This window comes from Chiloscyllium plagiosum, unplaced genomic scaffold (genome assembly GCF_037043375.1).
Source record: "Chiloscyllium plagiosum isolate Xiang-an unplaced genomic scaffold, Cpla_swu_hap1 HiC_scaffold_101, whole genome shotgun sequence".
In the NCBI taxonomy this organism is placed as follows: domain Eukaryota; kingdom Metazoa; phylum Chordata; class Chondrichthyes; order Orectolobiformes; family Hemiscylliidae; genus Chiloscyllium; species Chiloscyllium plagiosum.
This window is the reverse complement of record NW_028270240.1, coordinates 328,696-356,674: the sequence shown is the minus strand read 5'-3', so window position 1 is coordinate 356,674 and position 27,979 is coordinate 328,696. Positions and strand designations below refer to the sequence as shown.

Below are 27,979 nucleotides of genomic sequence, written 5' to 3'. Positions count from 1 at the left end.
GGTCACAGGGAGCTGGGACACAGGGAGCTGGGACACAGGGAGCTGGGACACACAGGGAGCTGGGACACAGTAAACTGGGACACACAGGGAGCTGGGACACACAGGGAACTGAGACACAACGAGAGATGTGAGACACAGGGAACTGGGACACACAGGGAACTGGGACCCACAGGGAGCTGGGACACACAGGGAGCTGGGACACAGGGAGCTGGGACACACAGGGAGCTGGGACACACAGGGAGCTGGGACACAGGGAGCTGGGACACAGGGAACTGGGACACACAGGGAGCTGGGACCCATGGAACTGGGACACACAGGGAGCTGGGACACAGGGAGCTGGGACACACAGGGAGCTGGGACAAACAGGGAGCTGGGACAAACAGGGAGCTGGGACACACAGGGAACTGGGACACACAGGGAACTGGGACACACAGGGAGCTGGGACACAGGGAACTGGGACACACAGGGAACTGGGACAGGGAGCTGGGACACACAGCGAACAGGGACACACAGGGAACTGGGACACACAGGGAACTAGGACACACAGGGAGCTGGGACACAGGGAGCTGGGACACACAGGGAGCTGGGACATACAGGGAGCTGGGACACACAGGGAACTGGGACACACAGGGAGCTGGGACACAGTAAACTGGGACACACAGGGAGCTGGGACACACAGGGAACTGAGACACAACGAGAGATGTGAGACACAGGGAACTGGGACACATAGGGAACTGGGACACACAGGGAGCTGGGACACACAGGGAGCTGGGACACACAGGGAGCTGGGACACAGGGAGCTGGGACACACAGGGAGCTGGGACACAGGGAGCTGGGGCACACAGGGAGCTGGGACACAGGGAACTGGGACACACAGGGAGCTGGGACACATGGAACTGGGACACACAGGGAGCTGGGACACAGGGAGCTGGGACACACAGGGAGCTGGTGCACAGGGAGCTGGGACACACAGGGAACTGGGACACACAGGGAGCTGGGACACAGGGAACTGGGACACACAGGGAACTGGGACAGGGAGCTGGGACACACAGCGAACAGGGACACACAGGGAACTGGGACACACAGGGAACTAGGACACACAGGGAACTGGGACACAGGGAACTGGGACACAGGGAACTGGGACACACAGGGAGCTGGGACACACAGGGAACTGGGATACAGGGAACTGGGACACAGGGAACTGGGACACACAGGGAGCTGGGACACACAGGGAACTGGGACACACAGGGAACTGGGACACAGGGAGCTGGGACACAGGGAGCTGGGACACACAGGGAACTGGGGGACACTGGGAACTGGGACACACAGGGAACTGGGACACACAGGGAGCTGGGACACACAGGGAGCTGGGACACACAGGGAGCTGGGACACAGGGAGCTGGGGCACACAGGGAGCTGGGACACAGGGAACTGGGACACACAGGGAGCTGGGACACATGGAACTGGGACACACAGGGTGCTGGGACACAGGAAGCTGGGACACACAGGGAGCTGGTGCACAGGGAGCTGGGACACACAGGGAACTGGGACACACAGGGAGCTGGGACACAGGGAACTGGGACACACAGGGAACTGGGACAGGGAGCTGGGACACACAGCGAACAGGGACACACAGGGAACTGGGACACACAGGGACACACAGGGAGCTGGGACAGACAGAGAACTGGGATACAAGGAACTGGGACACAGGGAACTGGGACACACAGGGAACTGGGACACAGGGAGCTGGGACACACAGGGAACTGGGACAGACAGGGAGCTGGGACACAGGGAACTGGGACACAGGGAACTGGGACACACAGGGAACTGGGACACAGGGAACTGGGACACAGGGAGCTGGGACACAGGGAGCTGGGACACAGGGAGCTGGGACACAGGGAACTGGGACACACAGGGAACTGGGACACACAGGGAACTGGGTCACACAGGGAACTGGGACACACAGGGAGCTGGGACACAGGGAACTGGGACACACAGGGAACTGGGACACAGGGAGCTAGGACACACAGGGAGCTGGGAAACACAGGGAGCTGGGACACACAGGGAGCTGGGACAGAGGGAGCTGGGACACACAGGGAGCTGGACACAGGGAGTTGGGGCACAGGGAACTGGGACACACAGGGAGCTGGGACACAGGGAACTGGGACACAGGGAACTGGGACACACAGGGAACTGGGACACAGGGAACTGGGACACAGGGAACTGGGACACAGGGAGCTGGGACACAGGGAGCTGGGACACAGGGAACTGGGACACACAGGGAACTGGGACACACAGGGAGCTGGGACACAGGGAACTGGGACACACAGTGAACTGGGACACACAGGGAGCTGGGACACAGGGAGCTGGGACACAGGGAGCTGGGACACACAGGGAGCTGGGACACAGGGAGCTGGGACACAGGGAGCAGGGACACAGGGAACTGGGACACACAGGGAACTGGGACACACAGGGAGCTGCGACACAGGGAGCTGGGACACTGGGAGTTGACACAGGGAACTGGGACACAGGGAGCTAGGACACACAGGGAGCTGGGAAACACAGGGAGCTGGGACACACAGGGAGCTGGGACAGAGGGAGCTGGGACACACAGGGAGCTGGACACAGGGAGTTGGGGCACAGGGAACTGGGACACACAGGGAGCTGGGACACAGGGAACTAGGACACACAGGGAGCTGGGACACAGGGAGCTGGGACACACAGGGAGCAGGGACACACAGGGAGCTGGGACACAGGGAGCTGGGACACAGGGAGCTGGAACACAGGGAGCTGGGACACAGGGAGCTGGGACACACAGGGAGCTGGGACACACAGGGAGCTGGGACACAGGGAACTGGGACACACAGGGAACTGGGACAGGGAGCTGGGACACACAGCGAACAGGGACACACAGGGAACTGGGACACACAGGGAACTAGGACACACAGGGAGCTGGGACACAGGGAGCTGGGACACAGGGAGCTGGAACACAGGGAGCTGGGACACAGGGAGCTGGGACACACAGGGAACTGGGACACACAGGGAGCTGGGACACAGGGAACTGGGACACACAGGGAACTGGGACAGGGAGCTGGGACACACAGCGAACAGGGACACACAGGGAACTGGGACACACAGGGAACTAGGACACACAGGGAGCTGGGACACAGGGAGCTGGGACACACAGGGAGCTGGGACATACAGGGAGCTGGGACACACAGGGAACTGGGACACACAGGGAGCTGGGACACAGTAAACTGGGACACACAGGGAGCTGGGACACACAGGGAACTGAGACACAACGAGAGATGTGAGACACAGGGAACTGGGACACATAGGGAACTGGGACACACAGGGAACTGGGACACACAGGGAGCTGGGACACACAGGGAGCTGGGACACAGGGAGCTGGGACACACAGGGAGCTGGGACACAGGGAGCTGGGGCACACAGGGAGCTGGGACACAGGGAACTGGGACACACAGGGAGCTGGGACACATGGAACTGGGACACACAGGGAGCTGGGACACAGGGAGCTGGGACACACAGGGAGCTGGTGCACAGGGAGCTGGGACACACAGGGAACTGGGACACACAGGGAGCTGGGACACAGGGAACTGGGACACACAGGGAACTGGGACAGGGAGCTGGGACACACAGCGAACAGGGACACACAGGGAACTGGGACACACAGGGAACTAGGACACACAGGGAACTGGGACACAGGGAACTGGGACACAGGGAACTGGGACACACAGGGAGCTGGGACACACAGGGAACTGGGATACAGGGAACTGGGACACAGGGAACTGGGACACACAGGGAGCTGGGACACACAGGGAACTGGGACACACAGGGAACTGGGACACAGGGAGCTGGGACACAGGGAGCTGGGACACACAGGGAACTGGGGGACACTGGGAACTGGGACACACAGGGAACTGGGACACACAGGGAGCTGGGACACACAGGGAGCTGGGACACACAGGGAGCTGGGACACAGGGAGCTGGGGCACACAGGGAGCTGGGACACAGGGAACTGGGACACACAGGGAGCTGGGACACATGGAACTGGGACACACAGGGTGCTGGGACACAGGAAGCTGGGACACACAGGGAGCTGGTGCACAGGGAGCTGGGACACACAGGGAACTGGGACACACAGGGAGCTGGGACACAGGGAACTGGGACACACAGGGAACTGGGACAGGGAGCTGGGACACACAGCGAACAGGGACACACAGGGAACTGGGACACACAGGGACACACAGGGAGCTGGGACAGACAGAGAACTGGGATACAAGGAACTGGGACACAGGGAACTGGGACACACAGGGAACTGGGACACAGGGAGCTGGGACACACAGGGAACTGGGACAGACAGGGAGCTGGGACACAGGGAACTGGGACACAGGGAACTGGGACACACAGGGAACTGGGACACAGGGAACTGGGACACAGGGAGCTGGGACACAGGGAGCTGGGACACAGGGAGCTGGGACACAGGGAACTGGGACACACAGGGAACTGGGACACACAGGGAACTGGGTCACACAGGGAACTGGGACACACAGGGAGCTGGGACACAGGGAACTGGGACACACAGGGAACTGGGACACAGGGAGCTAGGACACACAGGGAGCTGGGAAACACAGGGAGCTGGGACACACAGGGAGCTGGGACAGAGGGAGCTGGGACACACAGGGAGCTGGACACAGGGAGTTGGGGCACAGGGAACTGGGACACACAGGGAGCTGGGACACAGGGAACTGGGACACAGGGAACTGGGACACACAGGGAACTGGGACACAGGGAACTGGGACACAGGGAACTGGGACACAGGGAGCTGGGACACAGGGAGCTGGGACACAGGGAACTGGGACACACAGGGAACTGGGACACACAGGGAGCTGGGACACAGGGAACTGGGACACACAGTGAACTGGGACACACAGGGAGCTGGGACACAGGGAGCTGGGACACAGGGAGCTGGGACACACAGGGAGCTGGGACACAGGGAGCTGGGACACAGGGAGCAGGGACACAGGGAACTGGGACACACAGGGAACTGGGACACACAGGGAGCTGCGACACAGGGAGCTGGGACACTGGGAGTTGACACAGGGAACTGGGACACAGGGAGCTAGGACACACAGGGAGCTGGGAAACACAGGGAGCTGGGACACACAGGGAGCTGGGACAGAGGGAGCTGGGACACACAGGGAGCTGGACACAGGGAGTTGGGGCACAGGGAACTGGGACACACAGGGAGCTGGGACACAGGGAACTAGGACACACAGGGAGCTGGGACACAGGGAGCTGGGACACACAGGGAGCAGGGACACACAGGGAGCTGGGACACAGGGAGCTGGGACACAGGGAGCTGGAACACAGGGAGCTGGGACACAGGGAGCTGGGACACACAGGGAGCTGGGACACACAGGGAGCTGGGACACTGGGAGCTGGGACACAGGGAGCTGGGAGACAACGGGAGCTGGGACACACAGGGAGCTGGGACACACAGGGAACTGGGACACACAGGGAACTGGGACACACAGGGAGCTGGGACACACAGGGAACTGGGACAGAGAGAGAGATGGGACACACAGGGAACTGGGACACACAGGGAACTGGGACACACAGGGAGCGGGGACACAGGGAGCTGGGACACACAGGGAGCTGGGACACAGGGAACTAGGACACACAGGGAGCTGGGACACAGGGAGCTGGGACACAGAGAGCTGGGACACAGGGAACTGGGACACAAAGGAAGCTTGGAGACAGGGAAGTGGGACACAGAGAGCTGGGACACAGGGAGCTGGGACACACAGGGAGCTGGGACACAGGGAACTGGGATATAGGGAGCTGGGACACAGGGAGCTGGGACACACAGGGAGCTGGGACACACAGGGAACTGGGACACACAGGGAACTGGGACACAGGGAGCTGGGACACACAGGGAGCTGGGACACACAGGGAGCTGGGACACACAGGGAACTGGGACACACAGGGAGCTGGGACACACAGGGAACTGGGACAGAGAGAGAGATGGGACACACAGGGAACTGGGACACACAGGGAATTGGGACACACAGGGAGCGGGGACACAAAGGGAGCGGGGACACAGTGAACTGGGACAGAGGGAGCTGGGACACAGGGAGCTGGGACACAGGGAGCTGGTACACACAGGGAACATGGACACAGGGAGCTGGGGCACACAGGGAGCTGGGACACACAGGGAGCTGGGACACACAGGGAGCTGGGACACACAGGGAGCTGGGACACACAGGGAGCTGGGACACAGGGAACTGGGACACACAGGGAGCTGGGACACAGGGAACTGGGACACACAGGGAGCTGGGACACAGGGAGCTCGCACATAGGGAACTGGGACACACAGGGAGCTGGGACACAAAGGGAGCTGGGACACACAGGGAGCTGCGACACAGGGAACTGGGACACACAGGGAACTGGGACACACAAGGAGCTGGGACACACAGGGAGCTGGGACACAGGGAGCTGGGACACACAGGGAGCTGGGACACACAGGGAGCTGGGACACACAGGGAGCTGGGACACAGGGAACTGGGACACAGGGAACTGGGACACACAGGGAACTGGGGCACAGGGAGCTGGGACACAGGGAGATGGGACACACAGGGAGCTGGGAGACACAGGGAGCTGGGACACACTGGGAGCTGGGACACAGGGAACTGGGACACACAGGGAGCTGGGACACAGGGAACTGGGACACACAGGGAGCTGGGACACAGGGAGCTGGGACACAGGGAGCTGGGACACACAGGGAACTAGGACACCGGGAGCTGGGACACAGGGAGCTGGGACACACAGGGAGCTGGGACACACAGGGAGCTGGGACACAGGGAGCTGGGACACAGAGAGCTGGAACACTGGGAGCTGGCACACAGGAAACTGGGACACACAGGGAGCTGGGACACAGGGAGCTGAGACACACAGGGAGCTGGGACACACAGGGAACTGGGACACAGGGAGCTGAGACACACAGGGAGCTGGGACACAGGGAGCTGGGACACACAGGGAGATGGGACACAGGGGGCTGGGACACACAGGGAGCTGGTGCACAGGGAGCTGGGACACACAGGGAACTGAGACACACAGGGAGCTGGGACACGGAACCGGGACACACAGGGAACTGGGACACAGGGAACTGGGACACACAGGGAGCTGGGACACAGGGAACTGGGACACACAGGGAACTGGGACAGGGAACTGGGACACACAGGGAGCTGGGACACAGGGAACTGGGACACACAGGGAACTGGGATACACAGGGAACTGGGACACACAGGGAGCTGGGACACAGGGCACTGGGACACACGGGGAACTGGGACACAGGGAACTGGGACACACAGGGAGCTGGGACACACAGGAAGCTGAGACACAGGGAGCTGGGACACACAGGGAACTGGGACACACAGGGAGCTGGGACACAGGGAACTTGGACACACAGGGAACTGGGACACACAGGGAGCTGGGACACAGGGAGCTGGGACACAGGGAGCTGGGACACACATGGAACTGGGACACAGGGAACTGGGGCACAGGGAGCTGGGACACACAGGGAACTGGGACACAGGGAGCTGGGACACACAGGAACTGGGACACAGTGAACTGGGACACACAGGGAGCTGGGACACAGGGAGCTGGGACACAGGGAGCTGGGACACAGGGAGCTGGTACACTGGGAGATGGGACACACAGGGAGCTGGGACACACAGGGAGCTGGGACACAGGGAGCTGGGACACAGGGAGCTGGTACACTGGGAGATGGGACACACAGGGAGCTGGGACACAGGGAGCTGGGACACAGGGGGCTGGTCTGATGAATCGGTTGAAATATCTTCATGGAGGAAGTTCAAGGTGGGCTGGAGGGAGGTGTGCTGGGATGGTGGGAGGTGTGCTGGGATGGTGGGAGGTGTGCTGAAATGGAGGGAGGGGTACTGGGATGGTGGGAGGTGTGCTGGGATCGAGGGCGCTGTGCTGGGTTGGAGGGAGGTGTGCTGGGATGGAGGGAAGAGTACTGGGATGGAGGGAGGTGTGCTGGGATCGAGGGCGCTGTGCTGGGATGGAGGGAGGTGTGCTGGGATGGAGGGAAGAGTACTGGGATGGAGGGAGGTGTGCTGGGATTGAGGGAGGAGTATTGGGATGTAGGGAGGGATACTGAGATGGTGGAGGTGTACTGGGATGGAGGGAGGTGTGCTGGGATGGAGGGAAGTGTACTGGGATGGAGGGAGGGATACTGAGATGGTGGGGGGGTACTGGGATGGAGGGAGGTGTGCTGGGATGGAGGGAGGTGTGCTGGGATGGAGGGAGGTGTACTGGGATGGTGGGAGGTGTGCTGGAATGGAGGGAGGAGTACTGGGATCGAGGGAGGAGTACTGGGATGGAGGAAGGTGTGCTGGGATTGAGGGAGGAGTACTGGGATGTAGGGAGGTGTGCTGGGATGGAGGGAAGTGTACTGGGATGGAGGGAGGGATACTGGGATGCAGGGAGGTCTGCTGGGATGGAGGGAGGTGTGCTGGGATGGAGGGAGGAGTACTGGGATGGAGGGAGGTGTGCTGGAATGGAGGGAGCTGTGCTGGGATTGAGGGAGGAGTACTGGGATGGAGGGAGTTGTGCTGGGATGGAGGGAGGAGTACTGGGATGGAGGGAGGTGTGCTGGGATGGAGGGAGGAGTACTGGGATGGAGGGAGGTGTGCTGGGATGGAGGGAGGAGTACTGGGATGGAGGGAGGTGTGCTTGGATGGAGGGCAGTGTGCTGGGATGGAGGGAGGTGTGCTGGGATGGAGGGAGGAGTGCTGGGATGGAGGGAGGAGTGCTGGGATGGAGGGCGGTGTGCTGGGATGGAGGGAGGTGTGCTGGGATGGAGGGAGGTGTGCTGGGATGGAGGGCGGTTTGCTGGGAATGAAAATGACTCATGTTGAGCCGTTAACAGCAGCGTGGGCTACTGGGCCAGAATGGCCTGGCTGTGAGTTGCCCAGTGAGTGTGGCCCGGTGGCTGGGGGCACGTACCCAGGGGCATACCGATGCCATAGCCCTTGGTATCGAGCAGGCCTCCGATCTGCGTCAGGTTACAGTTCCGTTTCCTGTGGTACTCATTCATGGTGGACTCCAGCAGAAAGGCGTACTTGGAGTTTAACACCCGGGCAATCCCCTCCTCGGTGGTCTTCACAAACACACTGGGCTGCTTCGAGTGCATGTAGTTCCACATCCGCTGGTACGTCTGGTACCGGGAATTCTGTAACGCAAACACGAGCAATGGGGAAGGGAATAACATACAGCAGCTCCACCCCGGACACTGTCAGCTGGACACAGGGGCACCCCAGTGCCCCGTACTCCCAGTGCCCCGTACTCCCAGTGCCCCGTACTCCCTGTGACCCATACCCCTTGTGTCCCATAATCCCGGTGCCCCATAGTCCCAGTGCCCTGTACTCCCAGTGCCCCGTACTCCCAGTGCCCCATACTCCCTGTGTCCCATTCTTCCTGTGTCCCATACTCCCGGTGCCCCATAGTCCCAGGGCCCCGTACTCCCAGTGCCCCATACTCCCGGTGTCCCATAGTCCCAGGGCCCCGTACTCCCAGTGCCCCATACTCCCGGTGTCCCATACTCCCGGTGCCCCATAGTCCCAGTGCCCCGTACTCCCAGTGCCCCATACTCCCGGTGCCCAATAGTCCCAGGGCCCCGTACTCCTAGAGCCCCATACTCCCAGTGTCCCATACTCCCAGTGTCCCAAACTCCCAGAGCCCCATACTCCCAGTGCCCCATAGTCCCAGGGCCCCGTACTCCCAGAGCACCATACTCCCAGTGCCCCAAACTCCCAGTGTCCCATACTCCCGGTGTCCCATACTCCCGGTGTCCCATACTCCCGGTGCCCCATACTCCCGGTGCCCTATACTCCCAGTGTCCCATACTCCCAGTGCCCCATACTCCCAGTGTCCCATACTCCCAGAGCCCCATACTCCCAGTGTCCCATATTCCCAGTGTCGCATACTCCCAGGGCCCTTACTCCCTCTGACCCATATTCCCAGTGTCCCATACCCCCGGTGCCCGATATCCCCAGGGCCCCGTACTCCCAGAGCCCCATACTCCCAGTGGCCCAAACTCCTAGTGTCCCATACTCCCAGTGTCTCATACTCCCAATGCCCCATACTCCCAGTGTACCATACTCCCAGTGTTCCATACTCCCAGTGTCCCATACTCCCTGTGTCCCATACTCCCAGTGCCCCATACTCCCAGTGCCCCATACTCCCAGTGCCCCATACTCCCAGTGCCCCATACTCCCTGTGTCCCATACTTCCAGTGTCCCAAACTCTCAGTGTCCCATACTCCCAGTGCCCCACACTCCCAGTGTCCATACACCCAGTGTCCCATACGCCCAGTGTCTCATACTCCCATTGCCCCATACTCCCAGTGTCCCATTCTCCCAGTGTCCCATACTCCCAGTGTCCCATACTCCCAGTGTCCCATACACCCAATGTCCCATACTCCCAGTGCCCCATACTCCCAGTGCCCCATACTCCCAATGTCCCATACACCCAATGTCCCATACTCCCAGTGCCCCATACTCCCAGTGCCCCATACTCCCAGTGTCCCATACTCCCAGTGTCCCATACTCCCTATGTCCCATACTCCCAGTGTCTCATACTCCCGGTGTCCCATACTCCCAGCTCCCCATTGCCCCATACTCCCAGTGTCCAATACTCCCAGTGTCCCATACACCCAGTGTCCCATACTCCCAGTGCCCCATACTCCCATTGTCCCATACTCCCAGTGTCCCATACTCCCAGTGTCCCATACTCCCAGAGTCCCATACTCCCAGTGACCCATACTCCCACTGTCCCATAGTCCCAGTGTCCCATACTCCCAATGCCCCATACCCCGGGAGTCCCTTTCTCCAGGTGTCCCATACGCCTAGTGCCCCGTACTCCCAGTGTTCCATACACCCATTGTCCCATACTCCCTGTGTCCCATACTCCTGGTGTCCCATACTCCTGGTGTCCCATACTCCCGGTGTCCCATACTCCCAGTTCTCCATACTCCCAGTGCCCCAAACTCCCGGTGTCCCATACTCCCAGTGTTCCATACACCCAGTGTCCCATACTCCCCGTACCCCATACTCCCAGATCTCCATACTCCCAGTGCCCCATGCACCCAGTGTCCCATATACCCAGTGTCCCGTACTCCCAGTGTCCCGTACTCCCAGTGTCCCATACTCCCAGTGCCCCAAACTCCCGGTGTCCCATACTCCCAGTGTTCCATACACCCAGTGTCCCATACTCCCAGTACCCCATACTACCAGATCTACATACTCCCAGTGCCCCATGCTCCCAGTGTCCCATATACCCAGTGTCCCATACTCCCAGTGTCTCATACTCTCTGGGCCCCATACTCCCAGTGTCCCATACTCCTGGTGTCCCATACTCCCAGTGCCCAGTACTCCCAGTGCCCCGTACTCCCAGTGCCCCGTACTCCCAGTGCCCCGTACTCCCTGTGTCCCATACTCCCTGTGTCCCGTACTCCCGGTGCCCCATAGTCCCAGTGCCCCGTACTCCCAGTGCCCCGTACTCCCAGTGCCCCGTACTCCCTGTGTCCCATATCCCCGGTGCCCCATAGTCCCAGGGCCCCGTACTCCCAGTGCCCCATACTCCCGGTGTCCCATACTCCCGGTGTCCCATACCCCCGGTGCCCCATAGTCCCAGGGCCCCATAGACCCAGGGCAACGTACTCCTAGAGCCCCATACTCCCAGTGTCCCATACTCCCAGTGTCCCAAACTCCCAGAGCCCCATACTCCCAGTGCCCCATAGTCCCCGGGCCCCGTACTCCCAGAGCACCATACTCCCAGTGCCCCAAACTCCCAGTGTCCCATACTCCCGATGTCCCATACTCCCGGTGCCCCATACTCCCTGGGCCCCATACTCCCAGTGCCCCATACTCCCAGTGTCCCATACTCCCAGTGTCACATACTCCGTGTCCCATACTCCCTGTGTCCCGTATTCCCAGAGTCCCATACTCCTGGTGTTCCATACTCCCAGTATCCCATAATCCCAATGTCCATACTCCAAGTGTCCTATACACCCAGTGTCCTATACTCCCAGTGTCCCATACTCCGTGTCCCATACTCCGTGTCCCATACTCCCAGTGCCCTATACACCCAGTGTCCTATACTCCCAGTGTCCCATACTCCGTGTCCCATACTCCGTGTCCCATACTCCGTGTCCCATACTCCCAGTGCCCCATACTCCCAGTGTACCATACTCCCAGTGTCCCATACTCCCTGTGTCCCATACTCCCGTGCCCCATACTCCCAGTGCCCCATACTCCCAGTGCCCCATACTCCCTGTGTCCCATACTTCCAGTGTCCCAAACTCTCAGTGCCCCATACTCCCAGTGTCTCATACTCCCAATGCCCCATACTCCCAGTGTACCATACTCCCAGTGTCCCATACTCCCAGTGTCCCATACTCCCAGTGTCCCATACTCCCAGTGCCCCATACTCCCAGTGCCCCATACTCCCTGTGTCCCATACTTCCAGTGTCCCAAACTCTCAGTGTCCCATACTCCCAGTGCCCCACACTCCCAGTGTCCATACACCCAGTGTCCCATACGCCCAGTGTCTCATACTCCCATTGCCCCATACTCCCAGTGTCCCATTCTCCCAGTGTCCCATACACCCAGTGTCCCACACTCGCACTGTCCCATACTCCCAGTGTCCTATACTCCCAGTGTCCCATACTCCCAGTGTCCCATACACCCAGTGTCCCATACTCCCCGTACCCCATACTCCCAGATCTCCATACTCCCAGTGCCCCATGCACCCAGTGTCCCATATACCCAGTGTCCCATACTCCCAGTGTCTCATACTCCCTGGGCCCCATACTCCCGGTGTCCCATACTCCTGGTGTCCCATACTCCCAGTGCCCCGTACTCCCAGTGCCCCGTACTCCCAGTGCCCCGTACTCCCTGTGCCCCGTACTCCCTGTGCCCCGTACTCCCAGTGCCCCGTACTCCCAGTGCCCCGTACTCCCAGTGCCCCGTACTCCCTGTGTCCCATATTCCCGGTGCCCAATAGTCCAAGGGCCCCGTACTCCCAGTGCCCCGTACTCCCAGTGCCCCGTACTCCCAGTGCCCCGTACTCCCTGTGTCCCATATTCCCGGTGCCCCATAGTCCAAGGGCCCCGTACTCCCAGTGCCCCATACTCCCGGTGTCCCATACTCCCGGTGTCCCATACTCCCGGTGCCCCATAGTCCCAGTGCCCCGTACACCAGTGCCCCATACTCCCGGTGTCCCATACCCCCGGTGCCCCATAGTCCCAGGGCCCCGTACTCCTAGAGCCCCATACTCCCAGTGTCCCATACTCCCAGTGTCCCAAACTCCCAGAGCCCCATACTCCCGGTGCCCCATAGTCCAAGGGCCCCGTACTCCCAGTGCCCCATACTCCCGGTGTCCCATACTCCCGGTGCCCCATAGTCCCAGTGCCCCGTACTCCCAGTGCCCCGTACTCCCGGTGTCCCATACCCCCGGTGCCCCATAGTCCCAGGGCCCCGTACTCCTAGAGCCCCATACTCCCAGTGTCCCATACTCCCAGTATCCCAAACTCCCAGAGCCCCATACTCCCAGTGCCCCATAGTCCCCGGGCCCCGTACTCCCAGAGCACCATACTCCCAGTGCCCCAAACTCCCAGTGTCCCATACTCCCGGTGTCCCATACTCCCGGTGCCCCATACTCCCAACGTCCCATACTCCCAGTGCCCCATACTCCCAGTGTCCCATACTCCCAGAGCCCCATACTCCCAGTGTCCCATACTCCCAGTGTCCCATACTCCCAGTGTCCCTTACTCCCTGTGTCCCATACGCCCAGTGCCCCATACTCCCAGAGCCCCATACTCCCAGTGTCCCATATTCCCAGTGTCCCATACTCCCAGGGCCCTTACTCCCTCTGACCCATATTCCCAGTGTCCCATACCCCCGGTGCGCGATATTCCCAGGGCCCCGTACTCCCAGAGCCCCATACTCCCAGTGGCCCAAACTCCTAGTGTCCCATATTCCCAGTGCCCCATACTCCCAGTATCCCATAATCCCAGTGTCCCATACTCCCTGCGTCCCATACTCTCAGTGTCCCATACTTCCAGTGTCCCATACTCCCAGTGTCCCATACACCCAGTGTCCCATACTCCCAGTTCTCCATACTCCCAGTGCCCCATACTTCCAGAGTCCCATACACCCAGTGTCCCATACTCCCAGTTCCCCATACTCCCGGTGTCCCATACTCCCAGTGCCCCATACTCCCAGTGCCCTGTACTCCCTATGTCCCATACACCCAGTGTCTTATACTCCCGGTGTCCCATACTCCCAGTGCCCCATACTCCCAGTGCCCTGTGCTCCCTATGTCCCATACACCCAGTGTCTCATACTCCCGGTGTCCCATACTCCCAGTCCCATACTCCCAGTGTCCCATACTCCCAGTGTCCCATACTCCCAGTGCCCATACTCCCAGTGTCCCATACTCCCAGTGCCCATACTCCCAGTGTCCCATACTCCCAGTGCCCCATACTCCCAGTGCCCAATACTCCCAGTGCCCTGTGCTCCCTATGTCCCATACACCCAGTGTCTCATACTCCTGGTGTCCCATACTCCCAGTGCCCATACTCCCAGTGTCCCATACTCCCAGTGCCCATACTCCCAGTGTCCCATACTCCCAGTGACCATACTCCCAGTGTCCCATACTCCCAGTGTCCCATACTCCCAGTGCCCATACTCCCAGTGCCCCATACTCCCAGTGCCCTGTACTCCCTATGTCCCATACACCCAGTGTCTCATACTCCCGGTGTCCCATACTCCCAGTGCCCCATACTCCCAGTGTCCCATACTCCCATTGCCCCATACTCCCAGTGCCCCATACTCCCAGTGTCCCATACTCCCAGTGCCCCATACTCCCAGTGCCCTGTACTCCCTATGTCCCATACACCCAGTGTCTCATACTCCCAGTGTCCCATACTCCCAGTGCCCTGTGCTCCCTATGTCCCATACACCCAGTGTCTCATACTCCCGGTGTCCCATACTCCCAGTGCCCATACTCCCAGTGTCCCATACTCCCAGTGCCCATACGCCCAGTGTCCCATACTCCCAGTGTCCCATACTCCCAGTGCCCCATACTCCCAGTGTCCCATACTCCCAGTGTCCCATACTCCCATTGCCCCATACCCCCAGTGCCCCATACTCCCAGTGTCCCATACCCCCAGTGCCCCATACTCACATTGCCCCATACCCCCAGTGCCCCATACTCCCAGTGTCCCATACTCCCAGAGTCCCTTACTCCAGGTGTCCCGTACGCCCAGTGCCCCGTACCAGCAGTGCCCTGTACTCCCAGTGTTCCATACTCCCAAGGCCCGTTACTTCCAGTGTCTCATACTCTCCGTACCCCATACTCCCAGATCTCCATACTCCCAGTGCCCCATGCACCCAGTGTTCCATATACCCAGTGTCCCATACTCCCAGTGTCTCATACTCCCTGGGCCCCATACTCCCAGTGTCCCATACTCCCAGTGCCCCATACTCCCAGTGCCCCATACTCCCATTGCCCCATACTCCCAGTGTCACATACTCCATGTCCCATACTCCCTGTGTCCCGTACTCCCAGAGTCCCATACTCCTGGTGTTCCATACTCCCAGTATCCCATAATCCCAATGTCCATACTCCAAGTGTCCCATACTCCCAGAGCCCCATACTCCCAGTGCCCTGTGCTCCCTATGTCCCATACACCCAGTGTCCCATACTCCCAGTCCCATACTCCCAGTGTCCCATACTCCCAGTGTCCCATACTCCCAGTGCCCATACTCCCAGTGTCCCATACTCCCAGTGCCCATACTCCCAGTGTCCCATACTCCCAGTGCCCCATACTCCCAGTGCCCCATACTCCCAGTGCCCTGTACTCCCTATGTCCCATACACCCAGTGTCTCATACTCCCGGTGTAACATACTCCCAGTGCCCCATACTCCCAGTGCCCTGTGCTCCCGATGTCCCATACACCCAGTGTCTCATACTCCCGGTGTCCAATACTCCCAGTGCCCATACTCCCAGTGTCCCATACCCCCAGTGCCCATACTCCCAATGTCCCATACCCCCAGTGCCCATACTCCCAGTGTCCCATACTCCCAGTGCCCCATACTCCCAGTGTCCCATACTCCCATTGCCCCATACTCCCAGTGCCCCATACTCCCAGTGTCCCATACTCCCAGTGCCCCATACTCCCAGTGCCCTGTACTCCCTATGTCCCATACACCCAGTGTCTCATACTCCCGGTGTCCCATACTCCCAGTGCCCCATACTCCCAGTGCCCTGTACTCCCTATGTCCCATACACCCAGTGTCTCATACTCCCAGTGTCCCATACTCCCAGTGCCCTGTGCTCCCTATGTCCCATACACCCAGTGTCTCATACTCCCGGTGTCCCATACTCCCAGTGCCCATACTCCCAGTGTCCCATACTCCCAGTGCCCATACGCCCAGTGTCCCATACTCCCAGTGCCCATACTCCCAGTGTCCCATACTCCCAGTGCCCCATACTCCCAGTGTCCCATACCCCCATTGCCCCATACCCCCAGTGCCCCATACTCCCAGTGTCCCATACCCCCTGTGCCCCATACTCACATTGCCCCATACCCCCAGTGCCCCATACTCCCAGTGTCCCATACTCCCAGAGTCCCTTACTCCAGGTGTCCCGTACGCCCAGTGCCCCGTACCAGCAGTGCCCTGTACTCCCAGTGTTCCATACTCCCAAGGCCCGTTACTTCCAGTGTCTCATACTCTCCGTACCCCATACTCCCAGATCTCCATACTCCCAGTGCCCCATGCACCCAGTGTTCCATATACCCAGTGTCCCATACTCCCAGTGTCTCATACTCCCTGGCCCCATACTCCCAGTGTCCCATACTCCCAGTGTCCCATACTCCCAGTGCCCCATACTCCCAGGGCCCCATACTCCCATTGCCCCATACTCCCAGTGTCACATACTCCATGTCCCATACTCCCTGTGTCCCGTACTCCCAGAGTCCCATACTCCTGGTGTTCCATACTCCCAGTATCCCATAATCCCAATGTCCATACTCCAAGTGTCCCATACTCCCAGTGCCCCATACTCCCAGTGCCATGTGCTCCCTATGTCCCATACACCCAGTGTCTCATACTCCCGGTGTCCCATACTCCCAGTCCCATACTCCCAGTGTCCCATACTCCCAGTGCCCCATACACCCAGTGCCCCATACTCCCAGTGCCCTGTACTCCCTATGTCCCATACACCCAGTGTCTCATACTCCCGGTGTCCCATACTCCCAGTGCCCCATACTCCCAGTGCCCTGTGCTCCCTATGTCCCATACACCCAGTGTCTCATACTCCCGGTGTCCCATACTCCCAGTGCCCATACTCCCAGTGTCCCATACTCCCAGTGCCCATACTCCCAATGTCCCATACCTCCAGTGCCCATACTCCCAGTGTAACATACTCCCAGTGCACCATACTCCCAGTGTCCCATACTCCCATTGCCCCATACTCCCAGTGCCCCATACTCCCAGTGTCCCATACTCCCAGTGCCCCATACTCCCAGTGTCCTGTACTCCCTATGTCCCATACACCCAGTGTCTCATACTCCCGGTGTCCCATACTCCCAGTGCCCCATACTCCCAGTGCCCTGTACTCCCTATGTCCCATACACCCAGTGTCTCATACTCCCAGTGTCCCATACTCCCAGTGCCCTGTGCTCCCTATGTCCCATACACCCAGTGTCTCATACTCCCGGTGTCCCATACTCCCAGTGCCCATACTCCCAGTGTCCCATACTCCCAGTGCCCATACGCCCAGTGTCCCATACTCCCAGTGCCCATAGTCCCAGTGTCCCATACTCCCAGTGCCCCATACTCCCAGTGCCCTGTGCTCCCTATGTCCCATACACCCAGTGTCTCATACTCCCGGTGTCCCATACTCCCAGTCCCATACACCCAGTGTACCATACTCCCAGTGTCCCATACTCCCAGTGCCCATACTCCCAGTGTTCCATTCTCCCAGTGCCCATACTCCCAGTGTCCCATACTCCCAGTGCCCCATACTCCCAGTGCCCCATACTCCCAGTGCCCTGTACTCCCTATGTCCCATACACCCAGTGTCTCATACTCCCGGTGTAACATACTCCCATTGCCCCATACTCCCAGTGCCATGTGCTCCCGATGTCCCATACACCCAGTGTCTCATACTCCCGGTGTCCAATACTCCCAGTGCCCATACTCCCAGTGTCCCATACCCCCAGTGCCCATACTCCCAATGTCCCAAAACCCCAGTGCCCATACTCCCAGTGTCCCATACTCCCAGTGCCCCATACTCCCAGTGTCCCATACTCCCATTGCCCCATACTCCCAGTGCCCCATACTCCCAGTGTCCCATACTCCCAGTGCCCCATACTCCCAGTGCCCTGTACTCCCTATGTCCCATACACCCAGTGTCTCATACTCCCGGTGTCCCATACTCCCAGTGCCCTGTACTCCCTATGTCCCATACACCCAGTGTCTCATACTCCCAGTGTCCCATACTCCCAGTGCCCTGTGCTCCCTATGTCCCATACACCCAGTGTCTCATACTCCCGGTGTCCCATACTCCCAGTGCCCATACTCCCAGTGTCCCATACTCCCAGTGCCCATACGCCCAGTGTCCCATACTCCCAGTGCCCATACTCCCAGTGTCCCATACTCCCAGTGCCCCATACTCCCAGTGTCCCATACTCCCATTGCCCCATACCCCCAGTGCCCCATACTCCCAGTGTCCCATACCCCCTGTGCCCCATACTCACATTGCCCCATACCCCCAGTGCCCCATACTCCCAGTGTCCCATACTCCCAGAGTCCCTTACTCCAGGTGTCCCGTACGCCCAGTGCCCCGTACCAGCAGTGCTCTGTACTCCCAGTGTTCCATACTCTCAAGGCCCGTTACTTCCAGTGTCTCATACTCTCCGTACCCCATACTCCCAGATCTCCATACTCCCAGTGCCCCATGCACCCAGTGTTCCATATCCCCAGTGTCCCATACTCCCAGTGTCTCATACTCCCTGGGCCCCATACTCCCAGTGTCCCATACTCCCAGTGTCCCATACTCCCAGTGCCCCATACTCCCAGTGCCCCATACTCCCATTGCCCCATACTCCCAGTGTCACATACTCCATGTCCCATACTCCCTGTGTCCCGTACTCCCAGAGTCCCATACTCCTGGTGTTCCATACTCCCAGTATCCCATAATCCCAATGTCCATACTCCAAGTGTCCCATACTCCCAGTGCCCCATACTCCCAGTGCCCTGTGCTCCCTATGTCCCATACACCCAGTGTCTCATACTCCCGGTGTCCCATACTCCCAGTCCCATACTCCCAGTGTCCCATACTCCCAGTGTCCCATACTCCCAGTGCCCATACTCCCAGTGTCCCATACTCCCGGTGTCCCATACTCCCAGTGCCCCATACTCCCAGTGCCCTGTGCTCCCTATGTCCCATACACCCAGTGTCTCATACTCCCGGTGTCCCATACTCCCAGTCCCATACTCCCAGTGTCCCATACACCCAGTGCCCCATACTCCCAGTGCCCTGTACTCCCTATGTCCCATACACCCAGTGTCTCATACTCCCGGTGTCCCATACTCCCAGTGCCCCATACTCCCAGTGCCCTGTGCTCCCTATGTCCCATACACCCAGTGTCTCATACTCCCGGTGTCCCATACTCCCAGTGCCCATACTCCCAGTGTCCCATACTCCCAGTGCCCATACTCCCAATGTCCCATACCCCCAGTGCCCATACTCCCAGTGTCCCATACTCCCAGTGCCCCATACTCCCAGTGTCCCATACTCCCATTGCCCCATACTCCCAGTGCCCCATACTCCCAGTGTCCCATACTCCCAGTGCCCCATACTCCCAGTGCCCTGTACTCCCTATGTCCCATACACCCAGTGTCTCATACTCCCGGTGTCCCATACTCCCAGTGCCCCATACTCCCAGTGCCCTGTACTCCCTATGTCCCATACACCCAGTGTCTCATACTCCCAGTGTCCCATACTCCCAGAGCCCTGTGCTCCCTATGTCCCATACACCCAGTGTCTCATACTCCCGGTGTCCCATACTCCCAGTGCCCATACTCCCAGTGTCCCATACTCCCAGTGCCCCATACTCACATTGCCCCATACCCCCAGTGCCCCATACTCCCAGTGTCCCATACTCCCAGAGTCCCTTACTCCAGGTGTCCTGTACGCCCAGTGCCCCGTACCAGCAGTGCCCTGTACTCCCAGTGTTCCATACTCCCAAGGCCCGTTACTTCCAGTGTCTCATACTCTCCGTACCCCATACTCCCAGATCTCCATACTCCCAGTGCCCCATGCACCCAGTGTTCCATATACCCAGTGTCCCATACTGCCAGTGTCTCATACTCCCTGGGCCCCATACTCCCAGTGTCCCATACTCCCAGTGTCCCATACTCCCAGTGCCCCATACTCCCAGTGCCCCATACTCCCAGTGCCCCATACTCCCAGTGTCACATACTCCATGTCCCATACTCCCTGTGTCCCGTACTCCCAGAGTCCCATACACCTGGTGTTCCATACTCCCAGTATCCCATAATCCCAATGTCCATACTCCAAGTGTCCTATACTCCCAGTGCCCTATACACCCAGTGTCCTATACTCCCAGTGTCCCATACTCCGTGTCCCATACTCCGTGTCCCATACTCCGTGTCCCATACTCTGTGTCCCATACTCCTTGTGTCCCATACTCCCAGTGCCCCATACTCCCAGTGTCTCATACTCCGAATGCCCCATACTCCCAGTGTACCATACTCCCAGTGTCCCATACTCCCAGTGTCTCGTACTCCGAATGCCCCATACTCCCGTGCCCCATACTCCCAGTGCCCCATACTCCCAGTGTCACATACTTCCAGTCTCCCAAACTCTCAGTGTCCCATACGCCCAGCGCCCCACACTCCCAGTGTCCATACTCCAAGTGCCCCATACTCCCAGTGCCCCATACTCCCAGTGCCCCATACTCCCAGTGTCTCATACTCCCAATGCCCCATACTCCCAGTGTACCATACTCCCAGTGTCCCATACTCCCAGTGTCCATTACTCCCTGTGTCCCATACTCCCAGTGCCCCATACTCCCAGTGCCCCATACTCCCAGTGCCCCATACTCCCAGTGCCCCATACTCCCAGTGCCCCATACTCCCTGTGTCCCATACTTCCAGTGTCCCATACTCCCAGTGTCCCATACTCCCAATGCCCCATACTCCCAGTGCCCCATACTCCCAGTGCCCCATACTCCCAGTGTCCCATACTCCCAGTGTCCCATACTCCCTATGTCCCATACTCCCAGTGTCTCATACTCCCGGTGTCCCATACTCCCAGCTCCCCATTGCCCCATACTCCCAGTGTCCAATACTCCCAGTGTCCCATACACCCAGTGTCCCATACTCCCACTGCCCCATACTCCCATTGTCCCGTACTCCCAGTGTCCCATACTCCCAGTGTCCCATACTCCCAGAGTCCCATACTCCCAGTGTCCCATACTCCCACTGTCCCATAGTCCCAGTGTCCCATACTCCCAATGCCCCATACCCCGGGAGTCCCTTACTCCAGGTGTCCCATACGCCTAGTGCCTCGTACTCCCAGTGTTCCATACACCCATTGTCCCATACTCCCTGTGTCCCATACTCCTGGTGTCCCATACTCCTGGTGTCCCATACTCCCAGTGTCCCATACTCCCAGTGTCCCATACTCCCAGTTCTCCATACTCCCAGTGCCCCAAACTCCCAGTGTCCCATACTCCCAGTGTTCCATACACCCAGTGTCCCATACTCCCCGTACCCATACTCCCAGATCTCCATACTCCCAGTGCCCCATGCACCCAGTGTCCCATATACCCAGAGTCCCATACTCCCAGTGTCTCATACTCCCTGGGCCCCATACTCCCAGTGTCCCATACTCCTGGTGTCCCATACTCCCAGTGCCCCATACTCCCAGTGCCCCATACACCTAGTGTCCCATACTCCCAGTGTCCCATACTCCCAGTGTCCCATATCCCCAGTGTCCCATATCCCCAGTGTCCCATACTCCCATTGCCCCATACTCCCAGTGTCCCATACTCGAGGGCCCCATACTCCCAGGGCCCCATACTCCCAGGGCCCCATACTCCCAGTGTCCCATATCCCCAGTGTCCCATATCCCCAGTGTCCCATACTCCCATTGCCCCATACTCCCAGGGCCCCATACCCCCAGTGCCCCGTACTTCCAGTGTCCCATACCCCCAGACCCCCAATATCCGAGGGCCCCATACTCCCGGTGCCCCATACTCCCAGTGTCCCACACTCCCGGAGTCCCTTACCCCAGGTGTCCCGTACACCCAGTGCCCCGTACCAGCAGTGCCCTGTACTCCCAGTGTTCCATACTCCCAAGGCCCGTTACTTCCAGTGTCTCATACTCCCTGTCCACCATACTCCCAGTTCTCCATATTCCCAGTGTCATTCTTCCAGTGTCTCATAGTCCCTGTGCCCCATACTCCCAGTGTCATACTCCCAGTGCCCCATGCACCCAGTGTCCCATACTCCCAGTGCCCCATGCACCCAGTGTCCCATACTCCCATTGCCCCATACTCCCAGTGCCCCATACTCCCAGTGTCCCATACCCCCAGTGCCCCATACTCACATTGCCCCATACCCCCAGTGCCCCATACTCCCAGTGTCCCATACTCCCAGAGTCCCTTACTCCAGGTGTCCCGTACGCCCAGTGCCCCGTACCAGCAGTGCCCTGTACTCCCAGTGTTCCATACTCCCAAGGCCCGTTACTTCCAGTGTCTCATACTCTCCGTACCTCATACTCCCAGATCTCCATACTCCCAGTGCCCCATGCACCCAGTGTTCCATATACCCAGTGTCCCATACTCCCAGTGTCTCATACTCCCAGTGTCCCATACTCCCAGTGCCCCATACTCCCAGTGCCCCACACTCCCATTGCCCCATACTCCTAGTGTCACATACTCCATGTCCCATACTCCCTGTGTCCCGTACTCCCAGAGTCCCATACTCCTGGTGTTCCATACTCCCAGTATCCCATAATCCCAATGTCCATACTCCAAGTGTCCCATACTCCCAGTGCCCCATACTCCCAGTGCCCTGTGCTCCCTATGTCCCATACACCCAGTGTCTCATACTCCCGGTGTCCCATACTCCCAGTCCCATACTCCCAGTGTCCCATACTCCCAGTGTCCCATACTCCCAGTGCCCATACTCCCAGTGTCCCATACTCCCAGTGCCCCATACTCCCAGTGCCCCGTACTCCCAGTGCCCTGCACTCCCTATGTCCCATACACCCAGTGTCTCATACTCCCGGTGTCCCATACTCCCAGTGCCCCATACTCCCAGTGCCCTGTGCTCCCTATGTCCCATACACCCAGTGTCTCATACTCCCGGTGTCCCATACTCCCAGTGCCCATACTCCCAGTGTCCCATACTCCCAGTGCCCATACTCCCAATGTCCCATACCCCCAGTGCCCATACTCACAGTGTCCCATACTCCCAGTGCCCATACGCCCAGTGTCCCATACTCCCAGTGCCCATACTCCCAGTGTCCCATACTCCCAGAGTCCCATACTCCCAGTGACCCATACTCCCACTGTCCCATAGTCCCAGTGTCCCATACTCCCAATGCCCCATACCCCGGGAGTCCCTTACTCCAGGTGTCCCATACGCCTAGTGCCTCGTACTCCCAGTGTTCCATACACCCATTGTCCCATACTCCCTGTGTCCCATACTCCTGGTGTCCCATACTCCTGGTGTCCCATACTCCTGGTGTCCCATACTCCCAGTGTCCCATACTCCCAGTGTCCCATACTCCCAGTTCTCCATACTCCCAGTGCCCCAAACTCCCAGTGTCCCATACTCCCAGTGTTCCATACACCCAGTGTCCCATACTCCCCGTACCCATACTCCCAGATCTCCATACTCCCAGTGCCCCATGCACCCAGTGTCCCATATACCCAGAGTCCCATACTCCCAGTGTCTCATACTCCCTGGGCCCCATACTCCCAGTGTCCCATACTCCTGGTGTCCCATACTCCCAGTGCCCCATACTCCCAGTGCCCCATACACCTAGTGTCCCATACTCCCAGTGCCCCATACTCCCAGTGTCCCATACTCGAGGGCCCCATACTCCCAGGGCCCCATACTCCCAGGGCCCCATACTCCCAGGGCCCCATACTCCCAGTGTCCCATATCCCCAGTGTCCCATATCCCCAGTGTCCCATACTCCCATTGCCCCATACTCCCAGGGCCCCATACCCCCAGTGCCCCGTACTTCCAGTGTCCCATACCCCCAGACCCCCAATATCCGAGGGCCCCATACTCACGGTGCCCCATACTCCCAGTGTCCCATACTCCCGGAGTCCCTTACCCCAGGTGTCCCGTACACCCAGTGCCCCGTACCAGCAGTGCCCTGTACTCCCAGTGTTCCATACTCCCAAGGCCCGTTACTTCCAGTGTCTCATACTCCCTGTGCACCATACTCCCAGTTCTCCATATTCCCAGTGTCATTCTTCCAGTGTCTCATAGTCCCTGTGCCCCATACTCCCAGTGTCATACTCCCAGTGCCCCATGCACCCAGTGTCCCATACTCCCAGTGCCCCATGCACCCAGTGTCCCATACTCCCATTGCCCCATACTCCCAGTGCCCCATACTCCCAGTGCCCCATACCCCCAGTGCCCCATACTCACATTGCCCCATACCCCCAGTGCCCCATACTCCCAGTGTCCCATACTCCCAGAGTCCCTTACTCCAGGTGTCCCGTACGCCCAGTGCCCCGTACCAGCAGTGCCCTGTACTCCCAGTGTTCCATACTCCCAAGGCCCATTACTTCCAGTGTCTCATACTCTCCGTACCCCATACTCCCAGATCTCCATACTCCCAGTGCCCCATGCACCCAGTGTTCCATATACCCAGTGTCCCATACTCCCAGTGTCTCATACTCCCAGTGTCCCATACTCCCAGTGCCCCATACTCCCAGTGCCCCACACTCGCATTGCCCCATACTCCCAGTGTCACATACTCCATGTCCCATACTCCCTGTGTCCCGTACTCCCAGAGTCCCATACTCCTGGTGTTCCATACTCCCAGTATCCCATAATCCCAATGTCCATACTCCAAGTGTCCCATACTCCCAGTGCCCCATACTCCCAGTGCCCTGTGCTCCCTATGTCCCATACACCCAGTGTCTCATACTCCCGGTGTCCCATACTCCCAGTCCCATACTCCCAGTGTCCCATACTCCCAGTGTCCCATACTCCCAGTGCCCATACTCCCAGTGTCCCATACTCCCAGTGCCCCATACTCCCAGTGCCCCGTACTCCCAGTGCCCTGTACTCCCTATGTCCCATACACCCAGTGTCTCATACTCCCGGTGTCCCATACTCCCAGTGCCCCATACTCCCAGTGCCCTGTGCTCCCTATGTCCCATACACCCAGTGTCTCATACTCCCGGTGTCCCATACTCCCAGTGCCCATACTCCCAGTGTCCCATACTCCCAGTGCCCATACTCCCAATGTCCCATACCCCCAGTGCCCATACTCCCAGTGTCCCATACTCCCAGTGCCCCATACTCCCAGTGTCCCATACTCCCATTGCCCCATACTCCCAGTGCCCCATACTCCCAGTGCCCCGTACTCCCAGTGCCCTGTACTCCCTATGTCCCATACACCCAGTGTCTCATACTCCCGGTGTCCCATACTCCCAGAGCCCCATACTCCCAGTGCCCTGTACTCCCTATGTCCCATACACCCAGTGTCTCATACTCCCAGTGTCCCATACTCCCAGTGCCCATACTCCCAGTGTCCCATACTCCCAGTGCCCATACGCCCAGTGTCCCATACTCCCAGTGCCCATACTCCCAGTGTCCCATACTCCCAGTGCCCCATACTCCCAGTGTCCCATACTCCCATTGCCCCATACCCCCAGTGCCCCATACTCCCAGTGTCCCATACTCCCAGTGTCCCATACCCCCAGTGCCCCATACTCACATTGCCCCATACCCCCAGTGCCCCATACTCCCAGTGTCCCATACTCCCAGAGTCCCTTACTCCAGGTGTCCCGTACGCCCAGTGCCCCGTACCAGCAGTGCCCTGTACTCCCAGTGTTCCATACTCCCAAGGCCCGTTACTTCCAGTGTCTCATACTCTCCGTACCCCATACTCCCAGATCTCCATACTCCCAGTGCCCCATGCACCCAGTGTTCCATATACCCAGTGTCCCATACTCCCAGTGTCTCATACTCCCTGGGCCCCATACTCCCAGTGTCCCATACTCCCAGTGTCCCATACTCCCAGTGCCCCATACTCCCAGTGCCCCATACTCCCATTGCCCCATACTCCCAGTGTCACATACTCCATGTCCCATACTCCCTGTGTCCCGTACTCCCAGAGTCCCATACTCCTGGTGTTCCATACTCCCAGTATCCCATAATCCCAATGTCCATACTCCAAGTGTCCTATACTCCCAGTGCCCTATACACCCAGTGTCCTATACTCCCAGTGTCCCATACTCCGTGTCCCATACTCCGTGTCCCATACTCCGTGTCCCATACTCCGTGTCCCATACTCCTTGTGTCCCATACTCCCAGTGCCCCATACTCCCAGTGCCCCATACTCCCAGTGCCCCATACTCCCAGTGTCTCATACTCCGAATGCCCCATACTCCCAGTGTACCATACTCCCAGTGTCCCATACTCCCAGTGTCTCATACTCCGAATGCCCCATACTCCCAGTGTACCATACTCCCAGTGTCCCATACTCCCTGTGTCCCATACTCCCGTGCCCCATACTCCCAGTGCCCCATACTCCGAGTGCCCCATACTCCCTGTGTCCCATACTCCCAGTGCCCCACACTCCCAGTGTCCATACTCCAAGTGCCCCATACTCCCAGTGCCCCATACTCCCAGTGTCTCATACTCCCAATGCCCCATACTCCCAGTGTCCCATACTCCCAGTGTCCCATACTCCCAGTGCCCCATACTCCCAGTGTCCCATACTCCCAGTGCCCCATACTCCCAGTGCCCCATACTCCCAGTGCCCCATACTCCCTGTGTCCCATACTTCCAGTGTCCCATACTCCCAATGCCCCATACTCCCAGTGCCCCATACTCCCAGTGCCCCATACTCCCAGTGTCCCATACTCCCAGTGTCCCATACTCCCTATGTCCCATACTCCCAGTGTCTCATACTCCCGGTGTCCCATACTCCCAGCTCCCCATTGCCCCATACTCCCAGTGTCCAATACTCCCAGTGTCCCATACACCCAGTGTCCCATACTCCCACTGCCCCATACTCCCATTGTCCCGTACTCCCAGTGTCCCATACTCCCAGTGTCCCATACTCCCAGAGTCCCATACTCCCAGTGACCCATACTCCCACTGTCCCATAGTCCCAGTGTCCCATACTCCCAATGCCCCATACCCCGGGAGTCCCTTACTCCAGGTGTCCCATACGCCTAGTGCCCCGTACTCCCAGTGTTCCATACACCCATTGTCCCATACTCCCTGTGTCCCATACTCCTGGTGTCCCATACTCCTGGTGTCCCATACTCCCAGTGTCCCATACTCCCAGTGTCCCATACTCCCAGTTCTCCATACTCCCAGTGCCCCAAACTCCCAGTGTCCCATACTCCCAGTGTTCCATACACCCAGTGTCCCATACTCCCCGTACCCCATACTCCCAGATCTCCATACTCCCAGTGCCCCATGCACCCAGTGTCCCATATACCCAGAGTCCCATACTCCCAGTGTCTCATACTCCCTGGGCCCCATACTCCCAGTGTTCCATACTCCTGGTGTCCCATACTCCCAGTGCCCCATACACCCAGTGTCTCATACACCCAGTGCC

General features: G+C 59.3%; 1 protein-coding gene across 1 annotated transcript in view; it reads right to left on the bottom strand.

Moving 5' to 3' along the window:
* LOC122546819 (glutamate receptor ionotropic, kainate 5) overlaps positions 1-27,979 on the bottom strand; it is a gene marked incomplete at both ends in the record, with an annotated part of 484,466 nt that overhangs the window by 202,749 nt on the left and 253,738 nt on the right. The window contains one exon of the mRNA XM_087985694.1: positions 9,055-9,280. Within this exon, the coding sequence (XP_087841820.1) occupies positions 9,055-9,280 (226 nt within the window). The remainder of the gene's footprint in view (positions 1-9,054; positions 9,281-27,979) is intronic.